The sequence below is a fragment of the Panthera pardus genome, unplaced genomic scaffold (assembly GCF_024362965.1).
Source record: "Panthera pardus isolate Hobbes unplaced genomic scaffold, ASM2436296v1 HiC_scaffold_3, whole genome shotgun sequence".
Taxonomy (NCBI): domain Eukaryota; kingdom Metazoa; phylum Chordata; class Mammalia; order Carnivora; family Felidae; genus Panthera; species Panthera pardus.
The window spans coordinates 10375874-10399169 of NW_026526876.1; the positions used below are offsets into that span (position 1 = coordinate 10375874).

Genomic DNA, 23296 nt, shown 5'->3' on the forward strand with positions numbered 1-23296 from the left:
GGGCCTCGAGGCCTGGCAGCCATCTTGGGGCCCAGCGCCCCTACACGTGCGGAGGCGAGAGCGCCTCGGTCATGTGGCCCGGCGCGCCCTATCACGCGAGAGGGGCGAGGCTTCAGCCTCCGGGGACTTCCGGGCTCCAGAGACCGCCGCTTCCCTTCGCCTCTGCTCTGAGTCTGCTCTGGACCTACATTCTGTTCCGTTCTCTCCCGGAGCAAAGGTAGATCGGACACCGTCCCGCCCGTTCCGGAGGTGCCGGGGATGATGGGATCAGGCGGGACGCCCCCGCGACAGGCCCCCCCCCCCCCCCCCCCCCCCCGGGCCACAGGGAGGGACAGGGATGGAACAGCCGACTTCCTGGCTTCCCCAGCATTTGGGGTCGCTGTCATGAACTTTGGCTGGCTCTCTTAAGTGTCCTGTTGCCCAGCTCCAGCACCTCTCAAGCTCCCTTACGGGACTCTTTAGGGATGATGAAGACAGGGTGCTGGCCAGCGAGCCAGGGGTGGAAGGCTGAGGTCTCCATGACCACGAAAAGGGGAGCTAACAGGGGCTGCTGAATCAAAGCCTGAGCGCGAGCATACGCACTAGTTTGATGCCCCTTAAGGACGACCACCACTGTGTATCTCCAAAGGATCCTTTATTGACCAGAGCAGGACCGTGGCATTTATATATATATATAAAAAAAAGTTTGAAGATCTGGCAGGCCGGAATCCCTTTGCCCGCCCTCCACCCCCAGCACAGATTTTCCTGCCCCCGTCCCTGCACACAGAAGGGGGATGGATGGGTGCCCCACCCAGGCCGCCAGGCCACGCTCCCCCAGGGCACAGAGAAAAAAGAGGCTTTTTCACGGCCACCCCTGAACATCAGAAATCAACAAGTATTCTCTCAAAAGGAAAAAAAAAAATACAGAAATCAATTAAAACATTTAAATATGAAAAACCAAAAGGGAACTGGGTGGGGAGAGGCAAGAGAGGAAAGGAATGGGAGTTTCTTGGGAAGGAAGGGTCCCCCATGTCCTCACGCCCATTCATAAACGGGCTTGAGGCCTGGGATCCAAGGCTCACACAGTGAGTTTGCAGTGACACAGCTCCTTGTAGATCTGCCGACGAAGTTTGGGCATGTCCTGCTGGGTGAAGCTGAACGGCTGGGCCAGCGCCAGGTGCTTGCAGTACTGGGTGTTAACAAAGCAGGCCGTGAGCATCCCCCGCCCCCCAAGTCAGGACCCGTACTACCCCCTTCGCGTGAGTGAGATCCACCTCCCTGGAACTTTCAGAGAACATCCACATTTCACAAAGGGAGCCAAGGTGCCCCAGCCTGGGGCTCAAAGTCTAACATCACTGCTCTCGGTACCTGAGATGCCCGGTGTTAAAATACTCTGCATTGGCGGTTAGGAGGCAACTCTCCTTAGGGCCAGAAACCAAGGAGCAAGAGACCCAGTCCCGATGTGGGACGGGGAAGCCAGGAGAGCCAACGAAATCCATGTTTGTGCTCTCTGACACCTAAGGTTACCCTCTGCTCCACAAGGGGCTGTGGGCAATGGGGCAGGGGCGGGTTGCAGGACAGCCTCCCTCCTCTTGCCCAGCCCTTTAATCCAACTGCCATCTGCTTACCTGTAACACGAAGGCACCGCAGTCGCTGTCATTATTCTGCCTGGCCACATTCTAGAAAAGGAGAAGAAGGCAGGCCCTTCATTTAGAGGCTCCTAGGGGCGTGGCCTCAACTTCTGCCTCCTGCCTTACCTCTGTCACCACCCCGTACTCCTCCCTCTAGAAACTTACCATTTTGAAGTAACCTTTCCAGCCCTGGTGGAAATCCAGCCGGTCTTTCTTCACGGCCTCTGCCTGTAGGTACTTGGCAATATGCTGTGCAGACGGAGAAAAGGAGGGAGCGATGCCCGGTGTCTCCCCCAGGAGCCCGGGGTATGGTGGTCACGGGCACCGAGCCCAGGTTTGCTCCTCAGAGCCCCCAGGCCCACCCCTCCGCCGCGAGTGCCGCCACTGGCTTTCCTCCCCACTCTTCCCCCCTCCCTCCTTCCCACTCAGACCTTAGGGCAGCGGCGGTTCAGGGTGCGCTGCGAGTCAAAGTAGGTGATGGTGCGTCGCCTCACGTCAACCGAGATGAGGGACCAATGCACCTCCAGGTGGATGGGGATCAGCAGTAGCTCCTTATTGAAGATGTCCACCTAAGGGGGGCAGTGCCAGGGGTCTGGTCAGAGGGCACGAGAGTCCTGCCTACTGTCATGAGGGGTCTAGAGACGAGTGGAGGCGCTGGCAGGAAGCCGCATGGGAGGGCACAAGGCCCAGCCCTCCACCGGAAGGGGCGGTGTCAGAGCACACACCTGAGAGCCCAGGATGGCCCGGGGACTTTCCACACATTAAAGGTACCGGCGCTCAGTAGCGAAGGACCGAGGCTCAGCACTCTGGAGCCAGACTGCGGGGGTTTAGATCTAGCTCCTGCCTTTCCTAGCTCGTGGCCATGGGCGAGCCACTCTACATGCCTCAGTTCTCTTCACCGTAAAAGGCTGGAAACGATAGCCGCTACCTCCTCTGTTTGTTCTGAGAATTAAGTCACACCGAGGACAACGCTGGGTCCCCGGCAAGTGGTCGGTCAGTTACCACAACCATCCTCTGAGGAAGTTCTCTCCCTCGATCTAACGGAGGAAACAGCAGCTTAGAAGACTAGGCAACTTGCTGAAGGCCACGGAAGGGGCAGAGGTGGGACTCAGATGCAGTATGCAGAGGCCAAGTTCTTTCACTGTAGGTCCCCCCACCTCTATCGGGAGCAGTAGGCCTGCCAGGTCGGGGAGGGTGTGAGCTCCTGAGCCCGGGGACAGAAACTAAGAAATGCTGCAGCCCATGGTCCTACCTCACTGTAGAAATTTCCTGGCCTTGGAATTGCAGGGCAGGGAAACTAACGAGAACGATCTTTTCCCCCTCGCCAAACGTGCTCTCTCCTGTCTTCCCCAGTAACGTCTGCTACAAACCCAGGCATCACCCTGATTCTGAGCTTTTCTTCGTTATCTCGTCCAACCCGCCAGAAAGTACTTCGATTCTACCTGCAAAACCCATCCTAGAGAGCGCTCCTGCTCCTCCCTCAGCATCCTGGTCAAGTGTCTGTCTGGCCTTCTTTGCTCGCCTCCTAGTTAGTCTGCCTGCTGCCACTCTTGCCCCACTTCCAATCTCCAACAAAACAGGAGGCTCTTCCCAGCCTGCTTAAGGCTCGTCAACGGCGCCTCAGCCACACGGTGACAGCGGCCTCCACGCCCCACGCGATCAGCCCTGGCCAAGCTTCTGATCATATTCCCCCCCCTCACCCTGCCCCAACCACAGCAGACACTCCTGTGGGCCTTCTGGGCCCCCCACAGTCTCACCTTGTGTCCCATGTACTCGCCGTCCCCTCTGCCTAAACCACTCTTGCCCCCGAGCCACACGTGACCAGGCCCTCATCATTCCAGGCTCAGAGAAGAGTGGCCTTCCTGGAGCCACCCACATTCCACGCTACTACGTCTCCCTTTTAATTTGTTCATGGTGCCTAACACTAGCTGAAATTTAACTTACTTATTCACACTCCACGAAGGCGAGAAGTCTTCCTTACTTAACACCGAGTCCTTGCTGCCCACGACAGTACCGAACGCACAGAAGACCCATGTTACTTGAAAGACTGAGTGAGCAGCCTCGGGGAAGGGACTCCTAGAAAGCGGAACTCTAATCCTTTACAGGGAAGGCGTTACCCACATACACGTGAACTGGCAACTCACGTTTTTGGTCCACCTTTTCACCCCATCATAACCCTTGGTACGGAGTTTATCGTAGAAGAAACTGTTGAAGAAATGCACCTGTGCCAATGACACAAAAGAGCTGGATGGAGTCAAAAGAGCTTCAGGCCTCCCTGCCAAGTCTCCTCCGCCCAGTCCCCGCCCCATGTCACTGGGGCTCCGAGGGCCAGTTTCAACAACCTCCACTGCACTCCACTGGGGGCAGAAACCCAATTCTCTTCCTGCTGCCCCTCCCAACTGGTGGGGTGAGCCACGGGGAGAACCACTGCCGACTGGGGGGAAAGGAACAGAGAAGTTCGGGACCTAGGTTACAGGTCTGAATTTAACAGACCGCCTTTTACCACCTCTCCCCCAAACAAAGATCCTCCCTCCGTGAAAAGGGAAGAGATCAAAGGGAGTGAAAAGCTGCTGGGATCTGCAGAGGTTCTCCTGGGGACTGAAGTACCCTGTCAGGCCTACCTTTTCAGGGACCGTGTCCATGACCAGGTCTCCGTACATGTTCATCACCTGGGGAGAAGACGGGCGGCAACTTGCCATGGAGGGTGCGGCATGGGCACAGGGCTCCCCCGAGCAGAGGGCCCCAGACACCCCACTCCCCAAACCCCCTCCGGGGCCCGTTTCTCCCTCCTCCTCACCTGGTCATTGAGCCAGTTCTGTCCGTACAAAGTCCCCAGGTCGTCCATCGTCAGCACGTGCCGCTTATAGGCCACTCGGAAGCCCCTCACCATGGCGTTGCCTGGCATGCGCTGGTACGACTGGATGAGCTGCAGCACCAGGCCCTTCCTGAGTAGGCCAAGGGCGGAGTCACACAAGAGACGAGGGGCTAGGGCGTACAGAAGGACCTTCTGCTGCCCAGAATCGGGATCTGTCTCAACTAGTCCCCGCTGGGGCTCGCGTAGCCTTCCGAGGGCCTGCTGAAGGGCCCGCTCCTGGGAAGGAGGCACGTGAGCACCGGGCATATTTCAGGGCCCCGGGGAAGGACCGCCCCATCTGCTCACAGGGGCTTCGCGCTTCACCCGCAGATTCCTCCCCCTCGGTCCCTGCTCCCTCCTCCTCCCCTGAGTCGGTCCCTCTGGGCGGCATTCTCTCCCGACCCCTGACCCCTCGGGCCCCTCAGGCCCCGGCCCTCTCCTGAGGACCCCTCTGTCCTGCCTCACCTGGAAGGTGTAGAGAACTCCTGCTGAAAGATGTCCTCCAGTTTCTCCACCACCTCATCAGTGCTGAGGGGAATGAGGCTGCCGTAAGTCTGAAGGAATTCATCCAAGATGCCTGAGCGGAGAGGAAGAGGAGAGTGTGAGGCCTCCGCACTCCAACTCAGGAGCTGGCGGAGAGAAGAGAAGGCCCGGCCGTCCGGGCTCCCTTACTCTGCACGCAGGTCACATGCTCCTCTCGCAGGGGGCTGTGCTGGCCGGCCTTCTCCCCGGGCCGCTCCGCCTCTTCTGCGGTGCCCAGGTCTGAGCCCTGAAAAAGTTCCTGGGCCACGTGGTCCCCGATGCTGCACACATTGCTGATGAGGATGCTGGCGTCAGGGGGTGCCAGGCCTCGCTCCCCTTCTGGCCCGGGCGGTCCCCCAAAGCCATTGGGAAGAGTACAGGAGAGGAGGCCTACAGCGCAGGGGAAACAGGATGGGGATGAGAAATTGGCTAAGATCAAGGAACAATGGTGAGATCAAACGATACAAATTCTAAGAGCACGGGGAGGAACCGAAACGGAATCTCCCGATAGGAACTCTAGGGGATGGAAACCGTAAAGCGCGAGAGAAGCATGTCTAACAGGTTACAGAGGAACTGAAGAGAAGAGGTGCTCGTCATAGGACAGAAGCAAGAAAAGACAGACTCGGAGAGAGGCACGCGTCCGAGACATTTACCACCACCGTATACCTAGCACCGAGTACGGCACCCGGTGCACACCGAAGGCTCGATAAATACTCCAGGGACTGATAAAAACACAGCCCGACATTGTCTGCTTGCGTCCCCGAAAGAAACATCCCGAGTGCGAATGTCACACACGGCTATACAGGTGGTAACTGCAGAGAAATCCCATCCCAGTACCAGAGTAGCACCCTTCACAGATGCACAGGCAAGGGCCCCTTTATTCGGAAAGGCCAAACGAAAAGGGAGCTTGCGTGGATAATAAGACTAACTTTTCTAAACCTCATCTCCCGTTCTCATCTGTACACAGGACGCCTACTCGGCTCGGGGACTCTGTCACCCGGCCTTGACCGTCTCCCCAGACTTAGATCTTGCTCAAAGTGGGGCTTAAGATATTTCACAGCTATTCTGGACCCCCTCGCTCTGCCGTCCCACTGTCCTTAGGCCCGGCTCTCACCACAGCAAGAGGCTCCCAATCCTCCTGGATCTGAACCCTGCCCCCACCCTTCCCACACCCCATTCCCACCTTACCGGAGTCAGGGTCCAGAGGAGACTTTGGAGTCCACCTTAATCCATCTTCCTCCACTGGGGGCCCAGAGGACATTGGTGGAGACCCTCTCACCCCATCCTCAGCCATGAGAGCACCTAGCAGACCGAGCCGGGGCGGAGGTGGCCCCCGAGGGGAGTCAAAACGACAGCAGGGGGATGGCAGCTGTGGTGTCGCACCCCCTTCCTGGGGTGAAAGATGGTTCTTGGGGTGTGCGAGGCTCCGCCGCCGGCCCCGGTGGCGCCCCCAAAGCTTCCAGTGGAATGTCAACGAGGTGCTTTTTGAGTACAGCAGCATCCGGAAGGCTCGCATGGCTCTGCGGCGGCGCTGGGAGCAGGTTTTCCGATGAGTAGGGCGAGGAGGGCGAGGCCGCTGGGAGGTTCCCAGCTGACCCCATCTGGGGGGCAGCCTCCAAGCTGCCCCTTCCTCTTCCTCATCTTCATCCTCATCGTCCTCTTCTTCCTCCTCCTCTTCACTAGCTGACGCATCAAAAGAGGGCCGAGGGACAGGGAGGCGTCTGGCTGGCACTGTGGTCCCTGACCCAGGATCTGGCCCAAACCCTCCACCTGATTTAAGTCGGGGTTTAGGGGGTGGGGGCCAACGAAGACGCTCCCGCCTGGGACTTGAGTAAGCCGGGGCCACGCCAGGTCCAGGAGGCTCAGGCCCCCAAGACCCGGTCCCTTGTATAGTCTCTTTCATTTTCCGGTAGCCTGTAAAACAACGGTTAGAGTGTCAGAATGCAAACACCCCGCACCCCAGATCCTGCCTCTCTTCCTCAGCATGCCTCCTCTGGAATCAGATATGAATGACCTAAGAAAAGAGGAAAAAGCGCAAAACCCCTACGAATTTCCGATCTTTTCGGTTAACAAGATCCGCAGGGCCCTTCAGAGTCCATGCCACCATCTCTCCCCCAACCACAGAGGAGCAAGGGAGAATGGCTAAGCGGCAGGATCTTATTTCTCGGACCCCCCAGGTTAAAGCCACTGTTGTCAGTATTTAATGCCACCAGGAGTATCCTAACTGAGAACCTAGTAAGGGCAATGGCTCAGCAGGAGACTCCTGACATGATAAAGAGATACCTGAGAACACAGCTTCCACGGGGAAACCGGGGTCTAGAGTGGGGAGAGAGTGCTCTACCACCTCGGAATGAATGGGGTGGGGTGGGGAGGGTACGGGCATGCTCAGGTCGTCGCAGGAGGGAATGGGGATCCCAGGGCTATGGTTCAGGTAGTAAAATCTAACGAAAACGGAAGAATGTTAAGGGAAACTGAAAGAGAACCCAACCGGTGCTCAGGCAGCCGGATCAAGCCGCTGGGACAGAACTGAGCCGCGTGAGCCAGGTTGGCCCAGCCCCCTCTCCTGCTCCGCTCCCGGGGGCCAGAATGCGTCCCACACCGGTTTGGTCCTGGACAGTTCGGCGCCCGAGGGCCTGAAGAAGCCCCTTCGAGGGCCTCCTGGGCCCCGGTTTGGTGGGAATGAGATCCAGGAATGGGAGAGGCCGCGGCAGGGCTGGGGGAAGGGTAGGGGGCGTCCTCACCGGGAGCGGGGAAGCCGGGCGGACGGGCCCGAGGGCGGGCGTCTCCGGCCTCAAGCTTCCCGGCTCATCTCTCCGGCGACGGCGGCGGCCCCGCCACTCCTGCTGTCTTCAGGCGCAGCCCTCTCAATTCAGGATTCCAACGCTTCTGGGCCGCGCGCCGCGCCGCCGAGCCGCCCCGCCGCGGCCGCCGCTTGCTCTGCTCCAGCCTCCACCTCCACCACCTCCCCCTCCTCCTCCTCCTTCTCCTCCTTCCCCTCCCGCGAGCCCCAGGCCCACCGGCGCTGGCGGCGCACGATTAGTACGTCACAGCCGGCGAACAGCGCCGGCGCGGCCAGCGCGCGCCTAGTCCCGCCTACCCCCGAACGTAGACGCCACGGGACCGTCCCGCCCCCGAGCCCCGTGCAGGGCTGCGCCTGCGCACGCTCGCTGCTCCCGGCCGCGCGCGACTAGCCCATCGCGCTCCCTTTTGCGCCTGCGCGTCCCCCACCGCTGCGTGTCCCGCTGCGTAGCGCTTCTCCGCGCTGGCGGGGCCCGAACCCCGGGGCCTTGGTACCTCGGTCCCCGGCGGCGCGCCGGAGGACAGCCGGGAGGGCGGGGAGATCCCGGTACAGGGACGGGGCTGAGGCAAGGCAGCGGGGGAAGTGGAAGTCGTTTACTCTCCTATTTAAGTTTAAGCGGGTCTTGAGCAGAAAGAAAGCTCGAGGAGTGAAGGAAGACCAGCATTCGGGCCTAAGATTTACCCGAGGCTGCCCGGCGACCCGTCCCAGCCCCGAGAGGCTTGGAGGGCCCGTCACGCTAGGGGAGCGGAGGGCAGGAAAGGCGGAACTTGGCACCCGTAGGGTGGTGTGTCTGCAAAGGGACTGTCGTCGTCGTCGTCGGGCACCCCCCCCCCCCCAGACGGGCGCACAATAAACACACCCCTGGAGATAGTGATGGGAGCCGAGCCCGGGGCCCCGTTGGTGGAGAGGGAGGTGAGGGCGGGGCTTCTTGTGGAGGGAGGAGGCAGCGGGTACCTGGAGAGAGGTGTGGCGTGGGGAACCAGGAGTTTCCTGAGTGGAGGGAGGCTTCGTGGGCTTCTGCCAACAGGCAGGCTGCTTCTCTCAAGCTGCCGCTAGATGGTGGTGCTGTTCTGGAAGCATTCCAGTGGGACTTAAAGTAGGTCTCCACCAAGGCCTGGCATTGCCCCCCATTTCTCCCCCCACCCCCCAAGAATGTGGGGCTGGATGGGGACGAGAGCAAGAGATTACACTTCTTTAATATCCGTGAAGTCGAAGTCCAGGGGATGGGGACGGAAAGGGAAAAGGGAGGCACGGAGATTCGTGAGTCGTCAAACCCCGGGTTCCAGTCAACCCTGGAAGAGGCCTCTGTTCCTGTTAGCTCTTGGCTGCCTCCAGTATGTCCCCACCCCAGTCTTCCGAGCTTGAGACCACCTCAAAATCACAGTTTCACAAAGCCCAGGAAGGTTCCAGATGGCGAGAGGCTAAGCTTCGCCCTTCCCCGGGGGATTGTGACACTCAAAATATCCCCTTGGTGTAGGTGGAAGACACCTGAGAGGAGAGAAGAGATGCTCAGTGAGGTCACGGTCGCGCAGACTGACGTCTCCCTTCCCTTCTCCAGCTCAACCTCTTTTGCGCTTTCTGTCCTTCATTCCAGACCCACCTCTCCACCCAGGCTTCCAACCCCCTGCCGGAGCTTCCTCATCACCCCCCCCCCCCCCCCCGGGGTCAGAGAGACCCTGCTCTTCTCACGACCCCCACCCCCTCCACCGCCCACAGGGCTCCCACCTGCACTGTAGCAACTATTGTAGGCCCAGTCCGGATTGGAAGGCATACTTCGTATACAACGGAATAGCGTCTCCTGCCTTCCCCGGCCCTCCCGGGACACCACCTGACCCATGGTGAAAGTCACATCGTGGAACAGGACCTGGCAGGGAACGGAGGAGAAACGAGATGGCTCAGTGCTGGGAGGCCTCGGGAGCCTGGACAAGAGAGCCAAGGAAGGAAGGAGGGTCTTCTAAGTTTGGTATGAACAGAAGGGTCGGGAATTCTCAGTAGCAGGACTTACGGGCCCTGGGAGAACAGACCTCCGGCCCCCCACATGAGGCGTAGGGTATGTTTGGGATTACCTGGCTATACAGCAGATAAACTCCAGTGTCCCAGACTCGAACAACGTATCCTTGGGCCTCCAGGCTTCTCCCACGCTTAAGAGCTGGTTGCCAGATCACCTCTGTCACATCAGAGTCCTCTGGGGGTGAGGGGTGGGGCAGTCAGGATCTCCCTGCATTCTCAGACACTCTTCGCCCCCAGGAGTCTCTTGGGCCCAGGTGCCAGCCCCCCAGTTCCCCAATCCGGCCCCTCCCCGAAAGCCGTTATCGAAGAAAACTGCTCACCCTTGGAGGTGATGTTGATGGGGACAAGGTGCAGAACGGAGTGCTTCTCTGAGGAGAGAAGGGAATCTGAGCAGTGCCCACCTGCCCCGGCCGCCCTGTGCTCAGCCCCTCCACCCTCACCCTGGCTGCGGATAACTGTCCCCAGATCCCCATGCGGCTGGGTCACCTCCCTCCCCGGCTGCACCCCCGAGGCCTCACTCTTCTGTTTATGGGTGAGCACTGCTCTCTTTCTCCGGGACCTCTCCCCATTCTCCCAGGCTTCCAGGGCGTCAGGGCTCTGCTCACGGAAAGAGGGTCGGGGTTAGGCTGAGATGCAAGGGTCCCAGGCAGCCTCTCTTCCCAGCCCGCCCCCTCCCTCCGCCCCAGGAGTGCCTCACATCTCTCATGCACTTTTCCCCAGCAACCTGAGTCTCGGTGCTGGCTCTCCTCCAGGATCTGTTAGGTACGAGAAGCATTAATCTTTAACAATTTCCTTTCCTGGAATGGCTGCTCCCTTGACCTCCAAACCTGGGACCCTCTCTTGCACCTACTCAAAACTTTACAGACCGAGAGGCTAGAACCAAGAGGTCTGGAGATGGCCCCGCCATCCATCCCTTACTCCCCCACGCCCTTCTCCCCTCACTCACCTGCTCCCGGAGGCTCGGCCACGGATGCCCTTCTTCCTCCTTGCAGGGCCCTCCAGTCCTCTGCAGCCGAGTCACCTCTCTCCTTAGATTTTGCAGCTCTGTTTGCTGGGTCAGCAGGGCCATGGCACACGCCACAGCCCCTAGAGCCGCCCCCCAACTCAACCAGAGGGCGACTGAGAGCGCCGGCTCTCGGGCCGGGGCCCCCATGTCTCCCGGTGGCCCTCTGGGGGCTGGCAAGGAAGGAGACGAGGCTGGCATGAGCTGGGGACCCTGCAGAGAGCAGTGGCCTCAGGAGTGGGGTGGCGAGGAGGTGGTGGGGAGGGTGGGGGTGCAGAAGGGAAGAAGAAGAGTGTTACGCAAGGGAGAAATAAAAAGGAACTTGAGAATAAAAAGGAAGGAGGAGGAAAACCGGCTAGGGGCACTGCTGGAGCTCCTGGCACCCCACTGCGGGGCCGGTGGCGTCTTGAGACACGCTCCCCCGCCCCCCTCCCCCCCACACCCTTCTCCAGCCTCAGGAGAATTTGGTGACAATCTGTCTGGGAAGGACGGGACTGCCAGTGACACCCAGGAAGCAGCCCGAGCACGGGAACCCTGGGAGGGCCCCAGGAGTGGGGGAGGGAAGGTCGGCTGCCCCGGGGCACAGTGCCAAGAGCAGGGATGGAGGGACAAGCTGGGCAGCTTGGGGGTCAAGGGGTGAGGGCGGGAGACCCTCTGGCTGAGCCACAGGAGAGGTCTCTGGGCAAGTTGGCTGGGAATGACTGAACGTGCAAAAGGAGGGGAGGGGGCGGATGGGGAGGAGAACCAGGGTCGCGGAAGCCAGAAACTGGCCGAGTTCTGGGGTTAGGGCCAGGCCGGGTGTGTTGGAATAAGGCCTGCGCTACTCCCTGTGCTGAACTTGGCAAGCAGGACTTCCTGTTTCCCGAGAAAAGCTCTTACATAAGGCTCTGGTCAAAGAGAGAAAGAGACAGCCCCAAGCACCCTACCGCTGGAAGGTTCCTCCCCTGGACCCAGGCCCCCCCCCCCACTCCCCCGGCCACGTCCTGCTTCCTGACCCCGAGCTCCCCTGCGAGCCTGCTCCCACCCCACATCCAGGCCAGGGCTTGGGCCCGCACCTGCTGAATGTCCAGAGGCTCCCGCTCCTCCCAGCCAGGGATCACCCTCGGGAGGAAGCCCGCCTCCTAGGTAAATGAGGCGGCTTCTGCTGGACCTTGGGCAGAGGATTGATTTTTTTTCCTGGCAGTTTGCCTTTTGACTCTCTGTTCATGCCTCAGGGGTCAGAAGCATGTGGGTCCCCATTCCCGAGCCTGTACATTGCCCTGGAGTCCCAGCCGTCCCGCACCCCACCCTTCGATGCCCGGCCCCCCTTGCCGTGGCCCTCGGCTACCCTGAGAACTGTTCCCTAAGTCCCAATAGAGAGACCGTGGGGGCGCCTGGGTGGCTCAGTCAGTTAAGCTTCCGACTTCGGCTCAGGTCACGATCTCACGGTTCATGGGTTCGGGCCCCGCGTGCGGATCTGTGCGGACAGCTCGGAGCCTGCAGCCTGCTTCACATTCTGTGTGTGTCTCTCTCTCTCTCTGCCCCTCCCCTACTCGTGCATTGTCTCTCTCTCTCCCTCTCTCTCAAAAACATTAAAAAAAAAAAAAAAAAGAGAGAGACCGTGGCTTATTCTCTTTAATATTCACTTATCAACATTTTGTCACAATAATAATAAAAATAATATCTGTTTTAAAAATCCACAGGGAATTATCGGGAAGGATCTCGTCTTGCTCTTAGCCCTCACGTTTGGGAACTCCTGGCCCCGTCTCAGTCTCCCTGGCGTCCAGCCCCTCTTAGTGCCTGAACAGGCGGTGGGGACCCACCCTCACCCAGGGTAGAGTAGACACAGTGTCCGGGGGCAGGGTGGGGAGGTTGTGGCCAGGGCAGGGAGTCAGGAGATAAATGGGGGGGGGGGGGGGCGTCGAAAGACCAGGGATTCAGGAGCTAGTGAGGTGCAGGGGGGAGGGGGAGTGGGTGTCAGAGGAGAAGGGGGTTGTCTACGTGGCGTGGCAACACGTGAACAGTCCAAGCAGCCTGCAGGGGGGGGGCGGGTCTGGGGCGAGGAGCAGCGGAGGGTGGGGCCCGGGGCGCCACCAGGGCCCCTCAGTGAACCTGAAAGAGTCCGAAGTAGGTGAGGAAGGGGGCGGCCTTGAGATGGGCCCAGGGGAGGGTGCGGATCCGCAGGGAGGACCCTGGCCGGAGGGGCAACAGCCCAGACACGTGGCAGAGGCGGACCTGGGACCCCGGGGAGCTGGCGGCCGTGGCGGAGAATTCTTCCAGGCAGCGCAGGGCCAGCGCGTCGTCCACCAGCAAATCGAGCTTCAGGTAGACGGCCTTCCCCTCGTCAAAGTGCACCTACGGGGAGGCGACACGGTCTCCGTGTCCCCTGTCCTCGGTGACCCAGGGATCCACCCCCCCCACCCCCCCCAACCCCAGCCCAAAGCCCGAGCTCCCCGCCCACCTGGAGCTGCCCCCGCCCCGTGACCCGGACCCTTGTCCCCCGGTTCCCGCGTCCCCCCCCCCCCGGAGCCAGGTGGGGCTTACCTGACTGTACAGGTAGTAGAGCCCAGCCCGAGTGACTGTAAATTCCCCGCTCTGGCGGTCATAGCGCAGTGGGTTGGAGCTGTTGATTTTGGCCTCCTCCCAGCCACTCACCGTCCCGTCCACACCTGAATGTGGGTGTTCAGAGATCGGGGAGAGTCCCTCTCCAGGACTTCCTCACACTCCCCAAAGACCCATCGGGTACAGAAGTCTCGGGGGCCCGCTGGGCCCAGAAGACAGACACGTGGCCCCAGGCCCCGGGTGGAGTCACGGCCCACGGAGCCTGTAGTGCCATAGGAAGTTCTGTGCAGAAATGCAACGTATGTGTGACCAGAGGGGTCGGGAGCAACCCGTCACCAGCCACTTCTGGGGAGAAGAGCCAGATGGAAGGAGAGGTGGGGGGGGGGGTTGATATTTTGTGTCTCTAATTTTTTAAATATTTTTTAAAATATTTATTTGGGGGGGGGGAGTGAGCACGAGTGGGGGGAGAGCAGAGGGAGGGAGGGAGGGAGAGAGAGAGAGAGAGAGAGAGAATCCCAATCCCAAGCAGGCTCCATATTCAGCGCAGTCTGTCGAGGGGCTTGATCCCACGAACCCTGAGATCATGACCTGAGCTGAAAGCAAAGGTCAGATGCTTGACCAACTGAGCCACCCGGAAGCCCCTGTGTCTCTACTGTTTGTCTGTTTTGAGACCATATACGGTACTTGAATCGTATATTACTGGGATTATTAAAATTGAAAATAACAAGGGGCACCTGGGTGGCTCAGACGGTTGGGCATCCGGCTTCAGCTCAGGTCATGATCTCACGGTCCGTGAGTTCGAGCCCCGCATCGGGCTCTGTGCCTGCAGCTCAGAGCCTGGAGTCTGCTTTGGATTCTGTGTCTCCCTCTCTCTCTGACCCTCCCCTGCTTGTGCTCTCTCTCTCTCTCTCTCTCTCTCTCTCTCTCTCTCTCAAAAATAAATAAACATTTAAAAAAAAGTGGTACCCAAGTGTCCATCAGACGATGAATGGGTAAGGAAAATTGTGGTATATCCATACAATGAGAAATTATTCAACCCCCAAAAGAAATGCTATGGGGGCGCCTGGCTGGCTCAGCCAATTGAGCGTCCAACTCTTGATTTTGGTTCAGATCGTGATCCCAGGGTCGTGGGATTGAGCCCTTTGTCGGGCTCCTCTGGGATCGTGGGGCCTGCTTGGGATTCTCTCTCTTGCCCCCTCTCTCTGCCCCCCCACCCCAAAATAAGTAAACTTTTAAAAATAGAGTTTAAATGGGCGAATTGTATGGACCCTGAAGCATAGCTCCATAAAGATGTACCGGAAAAACAAAACAAACAAACAAAAAAACACCACTCTAGAACTGGACCAGTTACAAATTGCAAAGAAGGTAAATAGTAAAACGACAGAGCACAACTCAAGTGGCTTCCCGGGTCCTCCCAGGCCCGCCCCAGTCCACCTCTCCAATGTCACCCCTCTCTCGCTGCGCCAGCTCACAGGACTCCCGCCTCCTTCCTGTTCCCGCCGCACACCTGGCACCTTCCCTCGGCCAGATCCCGACTCCGCTGGGAACCCTTCCCCGGCCACCCTGGTGTGGCCAGTCCGGCCTGTCTTTCACCTGCTCGCCACGGCCCCCCGCCTTCGGAGCAGCCGCCGTCGCAGGAAGTCATCCGGTTTAGTTACACAGGAGGAAGTGGGGGGTCCCACCCGGCCTTACTGTCTACTGTGCCGTGGCCCCCGGGGCTGGGCCTGCTCGGAGTGGGCGCCCAGGGGACACTGGTGGGAGGAAGGAGGGGGGGTGGCCAACGCGGCCCCCCGGCTCTGGCTTCGTGTGGCTCTGGCGGCTGCTGTCCCGGGCCTCGCTGGCGGCCTTCCCCCTCTGCCGGCCCCGGGGCGCTGTCCTTGCTACTTTGCGCAAGGACGTGGTAACGCTTGCCGGGCGTTCTCCTGCCCACCTACGAGATACCCGTCACCCTGCAGACTCCCATGTGGGCCTCCAGCCCCGCTCTTTCCTGCGTCCTCCCCCACCCCGCTCACTGTGCCGTCACCATCGGACCGTAATATCATCCGGACCCAAACTGAGCGCGGCCCCTCCACCCCGGCCTCGCTTTCTGTCTCTGTGCCCGCATCTAGCTCCGGGTTCTTGCCCCCACGGGGTACCCAGGCCCCTCTCTGCCCCCCGCAGTGTGGTCTCCGCCACTCTCACAGGGATTCTTCCCAGCCTCCTTCCTCCTTGGCCCCCCCCCTCCCCCGGTCTCCCCGGTCCCCGGCTCCAGTATATTCCCTACACACAGCCACGGGGAGTGAGGTTTCAAAAACGCAGATGTGAGCCTGCCTCTACTTGCTTTGACCTTGGAACGACTTCCAGAACGCCTGTGTGGCCCGGCTCCACGTTTTCGTCCAACCTCGAGTCTCATGCTGTTCCGCCACCAATTCCCTCCGACCACGCTGGGCTTCTCCTGGTCGCCCGGCCTCATCATCCTCTTGCCAGACTCGGGGCTTTGGCACAAGCGGCTCCTTCCACCTGGCGCGCCCTTGACCCCCGGTCCATCTTACATTCGTGCTGCAGGGTCCACGCCTTTTTGAGACAGGAATCCCGACTCCACTGTAAAGCTGGGTGTCTTCCTCTCCGCCACCGCCTCCCTCTGGCTACTTTCATTCTTGTTCCTGTCCCAGCCTACCGTAACTTGCAAATCCCTATGCCTGTCTCCTCTCCGAGACGGTGACTTTTTCTCGAGAACAGGTCTGGGTATCATCCCCCGTGGGCGCCCGGCCCGGTCCTTACCAACAGCAGGTGCTCAGTGCGTGTGTGTTCCGTCAGGGGACGAATGAATGTCTGGGCTAAAATAAATGGCCCATCTGGAGGGGAGGAAGGCTGGCCCGGGGCCTGAAGAGGAGGGGGAGAGGAGGGAGGGCGCGCCCCACTATGGGACCAGCCTGGGCGAAGGCTGGTTGTGGCCAGGGGGCACGGGGTCCCTGGGACCACGATGTCCGCCAATGTCACCACCACAAACCTCAAATGGACATTCTTTATAGCCTGGCAGCCTTCCTGCTCCTCCCCCACGAAGCTCGCTCTTGTAGTCCTCAAGATAAGCGTTTTGTACCACCTCTGCTCACCACCCCCCCCCTCCCTCGTCATGCTCCCCGAGGACCTAGAAGTCATCATGCAAGGGCTCCCTCACGTCCCCCCACCAGCACTAAAAACTGACCTGTCGTCACACTCTCCAGGGGATGATGTGTTCCTCTCTCGGTTCTGGAACCCACCCCTGGCCCCCTTCCTGGACGCTGCCCTGCAGGCTCCCCCCACCCCCGCACCAGGCATGTCCGGGACACAAGCCCGCGCTGGCTGGGTTCAAACCCGGGCTCCACCCCTGGGTATCCTCGAGGCCTCACGCAGGTTAAGTGGCCTCTATCTACCGGACTGCCTGGGTGGCTCAGTCGGTTAAGCGCCCACCTCTCGGCTTTGGCTTAGGTCATGATCTCGCAGTTCGTGAGATCGAGCCCCGCATCGGGCTCCGTGCTGACAGCTTCCTTTTAGGGCTATTGCAGAGACTGGATGAATGTTCCATTCAGTAGCCGTTGGCTAAGACCCCTGTAGGGTTGCTCACCACCAGAAGGACTGCACCCTTCCTCCATACATAGCTCCCTCCAGCTACTGGCCTGTTGCTCCGCTCGTCACAGAGAAACTTCTAGAAAGGGTTGTCACCGTCTCCAATTCCTAGTTCCCATTTTCTCTTAACCCAATCCACACTGGCGTCCATCCTAACGGGCCACTGAAACCGCCCATGTCCAGGTCACCAGCTGACTTTTAAGGTTACCAAACCCAGCGGTCATCTCATGTGACCACTCAGCTGCATGGGGCACAGATGGCCACACCCTCCTGGGTGAGACCGAGTCTTCTCCCAGATCACAGGACACTCCCCTCCCCGGTTTCTTCCCTTCTGTCCGGCTGCTTTTCTCAGCGTCCACTGGGCTGTCTTTGGCCTCCCCTCTGGATGTCCGAGAGCCTCAGGAACTCACTCTGGGGGTGCTTCTTCCTCGCGGTGTTTCATCCAACCCTACAGCTCTAAATACCACGTCTGTGGCTGTGACTCCTGACTGTTCGCGTCCTGACCTAGCCTGAGCCGGCCCACGATGTCCGGCCAGCTATTTGTGGAAGCCACTGGCTGATTATTAAACACTTCATGATTAATTTACGTATCTCCCAACCCATTTCTCCCCTGGTTAACGCCACCTCAATAAATGGCATCATTAGGGGCGCCTGGGTGGCTCAGTCGGTTAAGCGTCTTGACTTCAGCTCAGGTCATGATCTCGCGGTTCCTGGGTTCGAGCCCCGCGTCGGGCCCTGCGCTGACAGCTCGGAGCCTGGAGCGTGCTTCGGATTCTGTGTCTCCCTCTCTCTCTGCCTCTCCCCTGCTCGTGCTCTGTCTCTCTCTCTCAATAATAAATAAACGTTAAAAAAAAATAAATGGCATCACGATTCCCAAAGATGCCCAAGTTCAAAACCGAGAAGTCATTTGTGATTCCTTCCTTCCCCTTCCCCCGCACAGCCGACTCATAAGCAAGCCGCTAGCCTCAAGCCACATACCGAATCTACCTACTTCACTTAGAGGCCTTGGCAACGCAGGTGGGATGGAGTAGTGGGGGGGGGGGGGGAGAGTCTGGGAGGGGAAGGGGCCAGAGACTGGGTTTGAGGTTCTGAGGTCATAGTGCTGAGTTGGGAGGTCGGGTAAAGGTGGAAAAGAAGAGCCCAGTAGAAACATTTTGAGAAAAGTGATCAGAGTGGTGAAGATTCATAGAATACGGGAGGGGGGTGGCGGGGGAGAGGAGGGAAGGATCCAATGTGCTTCTTGCACAAGAGCGAGGCCTAATGGTTGGGTGGGGGCAGACTGCCCGGGTTCCCACACCTGGGTCACAGACAAAGTCCAGGTTTGGGGGCTGAGAGAACCGAGGCCCTGAAGATTTTCTTGAACTGGCTTCTGGGGTTCCCCAGCTGAAGGCAGGGAGGATGGTGGGAAGGGAAAGGTTTTGAGGGGCTCCTTGTCCAGGAGGTCAGTGCTGTGGGGGGGCAGGGGAGAGCAGGGGCAGGTGGGAATGGGGTCTCACCGGCCTGCGCTCCGTCCTGTCCCGGTCGTGGGTGAACTGTAAGACACAGGAAAGGGTGGGTGAGACCTGGCCTGCCCCTCCACCACCCGCCCTCCCTGGGCATAGCTCCCCCATCACTCACCTTCATAGTGAGCTGCGATCGCTCTGCGAGCCCTTGCTTTCCGGCCTTTGGGTGCTGAGAATCAAGGAAAGACAGATGGGCAAAAGAGTGCCCAGAAGCCACTCTCCAGCCCCTTCTCCCTCTCAGAAGCCCAGCATCCCCCTTCTGGTCCAGGCTCCTGTCCTCAGAACCTCAGGCCTTATCTCCTCGACTATATGATTTCTCATCCAAACTGGGTTGTTTCTGAGAACAAAAGTCTTGCTATTAATAATCGCACTGACAAAACACTTGTAAGCTGGGACAGTCCCGTGCAAACCTGGGCCTGTAGTCATACGATCATCCCATTCAGAAGTTTCTTAGCTTATTTGGGCCCGGGGCCCCTGACTCCCCAACGCCCCTCTGTGTCTCCATCAGGACCCCAGGGGCTCTCCTAACCCCAGACCGTCCCTCCTTCCTATTTGGTGTAGGGTTTGAAATGAGAAGCAGGTCCAAGTGATGGAACAGGCTTCAGAGAGAGGGCCAGAATTCTAGGTTTGAGCGTGCCTCAACTGGTTAGCTGCATGACTGTGAACGCCCCCCCCCCCGCCCCGCCCCAACACTGTCTGTGCCTCAGTTTCTCCATCCTGCCTGTCAGTGAGGTTCGTGGTTTCGGCTCTGCCCGCTTTGTGGGGCTATTAGGGCAAGCAAACGCAATAATGAGTGCAGAAGCCACGGCAGACCCGTCACTGTTCCTATTCCGGAAGGTGGGATAAGGGGGTGCTCACCGCTTCTGCGAGGCCGCGCCAGCCGCTTCAGGAAAGGCCCGGCATCTCGGCTTTCCTCTATCTGGAGATTCATTTCCTAAGGGAATTAAGGGCAGGGCTAAACCAGGGTCTTGCCTGGGGACCAGCAGAGACGTAAACTGAGACCGACAGGGGGCCCCGTCAGAAGAGGCACCAGCCAGCAGCAGGCACAGAAGCCTTGGGGGGGGGGGGGGGGGGGGGTCCAAGGGGAGGCAAGGTCCGGGGGTCAGGCCTGCCCCAGCCCTCACCGCGCCCCCTCCCGAGCCCCCCACCACACACAACGAGCACAGACCCTTGGGCGCGATAGGCACATGGCACACGCGCCCACACCCAGTCAGTGTGCACGGTGGGCACACGCCCCGCACGCACACATCACGAGCATCCCTCCTCCTCCTCCTCCTCCTCCTCCTCCGGCGGCGGGCTCCCCCCCCCCCACCCCGTCTCATACCCCCACTTCACCCGCGGCCAATAAACACTCCGTACTCGGGTGACCCAGACCCCTTGCACGCAGCCGTCACCCTCTCTCCCCCTCGCTTACCCGTGCACGGCGGTGCACACCCCCGCGCACACGCGCGGCCGGCGCCGCCAGGGCACACCCCGCACCCTCCGCTCGCACACGCTCCCCACGCCCAGACGCGCGCGCCCGCCGCCCACGGCCACTCACCGGCGGGTCCGGGTCCTCCTCTGCCACCAGCTCCCCCTGGGAAGGCTCCTGCTGGGAAGGAGGCAGCGTCACCCAGCCCTCCTCCACCTGACATCTCACCCTCCACCCATCTTCCTGGCCCCCGAGCCCTCGGCCCACCCGGCCGCGCCCGCCGCTCCGCAGACGCGGCTCCGGGCCGGCCCCGGGAGGGCTGCGCCGCAGGGGCCTCACCTGGGCGGGCGGCGGGGGGCCGGCGCCCCAGGCTGACCGCGGCCAGCAGGAGGCCGAGGCAGGCGAGCGCCAGGCCCAGGCCCAGCGCGAGCGGGGCCAGCAGGGCGGTGCCCGGCTCCCCCAGGAGCCCCCTCCGCCTCTGGCTCCGACGGCCCGGCCATGGGGGCGGGGGGCTGTGCCTGCCGCGCCGCCCCCCCCTCCGGGACCCGCGGGGGCGAGGGAGGGGGAGCGGGCGGAGCGGGCGGCGGAGAGGGAGGGGCGACGGACGCGCCCGGGGAGGGGAGCGCTCAGGAAGCCGGACGCTGCTCGTGCGCCGGGGCGCGGGCGGCCGGGCGCGTGCACCGCGCGGACCCCGGGAGGAGGCCCGCGCCGTCGGCCCCGTGCGCCCGCGGGGCCGGGGTTGGCGGGAGGGGCCCCGGCCCGGGGGGGGGTGGTGGGTGGGGGGGGGGTGGGGGGCGGCGCGGGCGGCGGGGGGCGCGGCGCGCGGGGCCTCCACCCGGCCCGGGGGCGGCGGCGGCGGCGTTGGCGGCGGGACCCCCGCGCCTCCGACGGGTCTAGTTGATTTCAGGCTCCTGCCCGAGGTCACCGCGCGGTGTGGTTGGGGCCAGAGCAAGTTGGGGCTTTATCGGCTGCACCGCAGGCCGGTACTTCCGTGCAAGTGATGAGAGAGCCTAAGGCCCATTGAGGGCCAAGCGCAAGCCAGCCCGATCCCCCCACTCCCCGCCCTCCCCTGCCCCCACCCCCGACATGGGATGTGTGTGCTATTCCTCAGGCACTCCCGGCCGCCCGAGAACAAAGGAGAGGAAAGAAAAACGAATGGTTAACTGATAGAGATCACAGTCGTGCAGGACCTGAGTCTCCCATCAGCCTGTAAATATTTTAGTAAAATACAAGAAAAAGGCAATCTTATGGATAGCCTCATCTCCAGACACCTGTAGACTCAGTTTCCTGAGCCCCAGCATCACCCTCCCCTCCCTAGTGATGTGGGGAACACAGGCGAGAAGGAAATAGCAGGTATGGGGCGCCTGGGTGGCTCCGTGGATTAAGCCTCCGACTTGGGGTCAGGTCATGAACTCACTGTGAGTTCAAGCCTTGCTTGGAACTCTGTGCTGACAGCTCCGAGCCTGGAGCCTGCTTCAGATTCTGTCTGCGTCTCTCTGCCCCTCCCCTCCCCTGCTCTCTCTCTGTCTCAAGTGTAAAATAAAACATTAAAAATTAAAAAAAAAAAAAAAGAAGGAAATGGCAGGTGACATTAAATGCCCTGATAACCGGCAGCCCATTGAGGCAAATCCAGAGAACATTTTTCCAGGAAGCCCCTACGTCCTCCCGTCCATGCCTCGCTGGAGGGGAAAACAGCCTTAGCCTGACAATGGCTGGGCCTTGGGTATCTTAGGAGTCCTCTTTGGCATATCAAAGTCCTTCTGGAAACCTCCCCAACTCCTTAGTATATAAGCAGCCTTCACAACCCCCCGGGGCAGCTCTTTCTACCCAGGGGTCCTGTCCCCGTGCTTTAATAAAATCATCTTGTTTTGCACCAATGATGTCTCAAGAATTCTTTCTTGGCTGTCAGCTCAGCTCTGAACCCCCTGCCCTCTTCAAAACCCCATCACGAGGAACTGGAAAAGAACCTGAGGACATGGTTAACGCGGGTCCTGTTTTCACTACTCTGGGCAGATCAGTTGGCGGTCCGTTGAAAAACGTGAGCATCTGGCGGTGGGTTGCGTCATCCTCCGCCCCGTTAGTGTTCCCCAAATGCGTGTGTCTGGAAACACAAGGGCTGCTTCCGGTAATCACAGGGCCTAAATGAGCTCAAGGAGAGCTACGAGAGCCCTATAAGTGAATTTGGTAAAAGCCGGACCCTCAAGAACGCATTTAACACATGGGGCGCCTGAGTGGCTCCTCGGATTCTTGGTTTCAGCTCCTGTCGTGATCTCACGGTTTCCTGCGTTCGAGCCCCTCGCCGGGCTCCTCGGTGAGCGTGCAAAGCCTGCTTGGGATTCTCTCTCTTCCTCTCTCTGCCCTCCCCTCACTAGGACTGTCTCTCCCTCGCTCTCAAAATAAATAAATAAAAAAACTAAAAAGAATGCATTTCACCTGTTAACATTCACTTCTGCACATTTGCAGTCAAAAAGGATTAGCAAACAATTCTGTTGCAAGAGGAATAATTAAATAGGATAAAGCAGTGATTCTAAGGGAAGTATATGGAGAACCTTCTGCCTTGAGGCTCGGTGTCGTCCTGCCCTTTTGTTCTGGAACCTGCTGACCTACCTTCCTCCTTCAGGGTCTTGTCACTTTTATTCCCCATACTTGGGACACTCAGACCACCCCAGCTCAAAGTCATTTTGGAGGGTTTTCCAGATCATCTTTTCTAAACAGGATCCAAACTTCCCTCATTCTCTGTTCTGGTACCCCTTATCGGTTTCTCAGCTCTCACAATTTATAATGATAGATTTGGCTACTATCTCCCCATCTACATTGTAAAGTATAAAATGATATCTTTTCTGGCTTCTGCTTCTAGAAGAAGCGTCTATTTCTAGGAGGTAAATTCTATGAGGACTTTATTATTCACTATGTTCCCAGCACCTTGTCAGATGCTGGTTCCCCAAACGTCACTAGAACAAACTGTTGAGAAGACAAATTAGACTTGATTGCTTGCCCCTCAAAGGTCTGACACCTCATAGGGAAATGGGCAAGCCCATGACATTTATTGAGACCTTGAAGTCTGGTTTCAAGCAGGTGTTCCCATGCAGGGGCAGGAACAGGGGTTGTTGATTAAGGTAGGTAAGGGTTAGGGTGGAATCATGGAGAATTTACACAACAAGGTGAGAGGCTCAAATACTCTTAAAGTGTAACCGGTCAGTTGATAATCAGCTGATTTGTTTTAGCCTTTTTTTTTTTTTTTTTTTAAGGTAATCTCTACACCCAAAACGGGGCTCAAACTCATGTCCTTGAGGTCAGGAGTTACATGCTCTACCCGACGAGCCAGCCAGGTGCCCCTGATTGTTTTTTGCTGTTGTTTTTAATGTTTTTATTATTTTTTTTAAATTTATTTTTGAGAGAGAGAGAGAGAGAGAGAGACAGAGCACGAGCAGGGGAGGGGCAGAGAGAGAGAGCCAGAG

The 23296-nt window shown here is 59.4% G+C and overlaps 3 protein-coding genes across 5 annotated transcripts; all 3 read right to left on the bottom strand.

The window, feature by feature from the left end:
• Window positions 1-617: 617 nt before the first annotated feature.
• Window positions 618-7933, bottom strand: SENP3 (SUMO specific peptidase 3). The gene is made up of 11 exons (XM_019413581.2): window positions 7728-7933; window positions 6175-6900; window positions 5137-5376; window positions 4930-5041; window positions 4408-4555; window positions 4232-4279; window positions 3755-3832; window positions 2042-2179; window positions 1776-1859; window positions 1608-1658; window positions 618-1168 (listed from the first exon to the last, which is right to left on the bottom strand). The coding sequence occupies exons 2-11, from the start codon at window positions 6887-6889 to the stop codon at window positions 1058-1060; spliced, it is 1725 nt and encodes a 574-aa protein (XP_019269126.1). The 5' UTR covers window positions 6890-6900; window positions 7728-7933; the 3' UTR covers window positions 618-1057.
• A 1029-nt stretch (window positions 7934-8962) lies between these two features.
• TNFSF13 (TNF superfamily member 13) lies at window positions 8963-12073 on the bottom strand. 3 transcript variants are annotated; one of them, XM_053893113.1, is made up of 7 exons: window positions 11855-12073; window positions 10743-11012; window positions 10315-10393; window positions 10117-10164; window positions 9853-9971; window positions 9512-9650; window positions 8963-9274 (listed from the first exon to the last, which is right to left on the bottom strand). In XM_053893113.1, exons 2-7 carry the CDS (start codon window positions 10998-11000, stop codon window positions 9165-9167), a joined length of 753 nt encoding a protein of 250 aa, XP_053749088.1. In that variant the 5' UTR covers window positions 11001-11012; window positions 11855-12073; the 3' UTR covers window positions 8963-9164. The 3 variants fall into 3 exon arrangements, with proteins under 3 accessions (XP_053749088.1, XP_053749089.1, XP_019269137.2); XM_053893114.1 differs by having other exon boundaries at window positions 10743-10972; window positions 11855-12066; XM_019413592.2 differs by lacking the exon at window positions 11855-12073 and having other exon boundaries at window positions 10743-11766.
• A 322-nt stretch (window positions 12074-12395) lies between these two features.
• On the bottom strand, window positions 12396-20621 carry TNFSF12 (TNF superfamily member 12; the record flags this gene model as incomplete). The annotated part of the gene is made up of 7 exons (XM_019413845.2): window positions 12396-13133; window positions 13323-13447; window positions 18422-18457; window positions 18543-18596; window positions 19286-19361; window positions 19968-20015; window positions 20178-20621. Coding segments are annotated over 7 exons (1035 nt in total), but the record flags the coding sequence as incomplete, so codon positions are not given.
• Between the last annotated feature and the right edge of the window lie 2675 nt (window positions 20622-23296).

What these genes read in the sequence shown, in the direction of transcription:
- TNFSF13 (XM_053893113.1), bottom strand. Translation starts at nt 11,000, where the DNA reads ATGCCAGCCTCGTCTCCTTCCTTGCCAGCCCCCAGAGGGCCACCGGGA. An exon ending in TTTATCTGCTGTATAGCCAG is followed by an intron (nt 9,651 to 9,852) that starts GTAATCCCAAAC and finishes GTTCCCTGCCAG; the next exon opens with GTCCTGTTCCACGATGTGAC. An exon ending in CAATAGTTGCTACAGTGCAG is followed by an intron (nt 9,275 to 9,511) that starts GTGGGAGCCCTG and finishes CTCTCCTCTCAG; the next exon opens with GTGTCTTCCACCTACACCAA.
- SENP3 (XM_019413581.2), bottom strand. Translation starts at nt 6,889, where the DNA reads ATGAAAGAGACTATACAAGGGACCGGGTCTTGGGGGCCTGAGCCTCCT. An exon ending in GGAAAGGTTACTTCAAAATG is followed by an intron (nt 1,659 to 1,775) that starts GTAAGTTTCTAG and finishes CTCCTTTTCTAG; the next exon opens with AATGTGGCCAGGCAGAATAA. An exon ending in GCGGTGCCTTCGTGTTACAG is followed by an intron (nt 1,169 to 1,607) that starts GTAAGCAGATGG and finishes GTTAACACCCAG; the next exon opens with TACTGCAAGCACCTGGCGCT.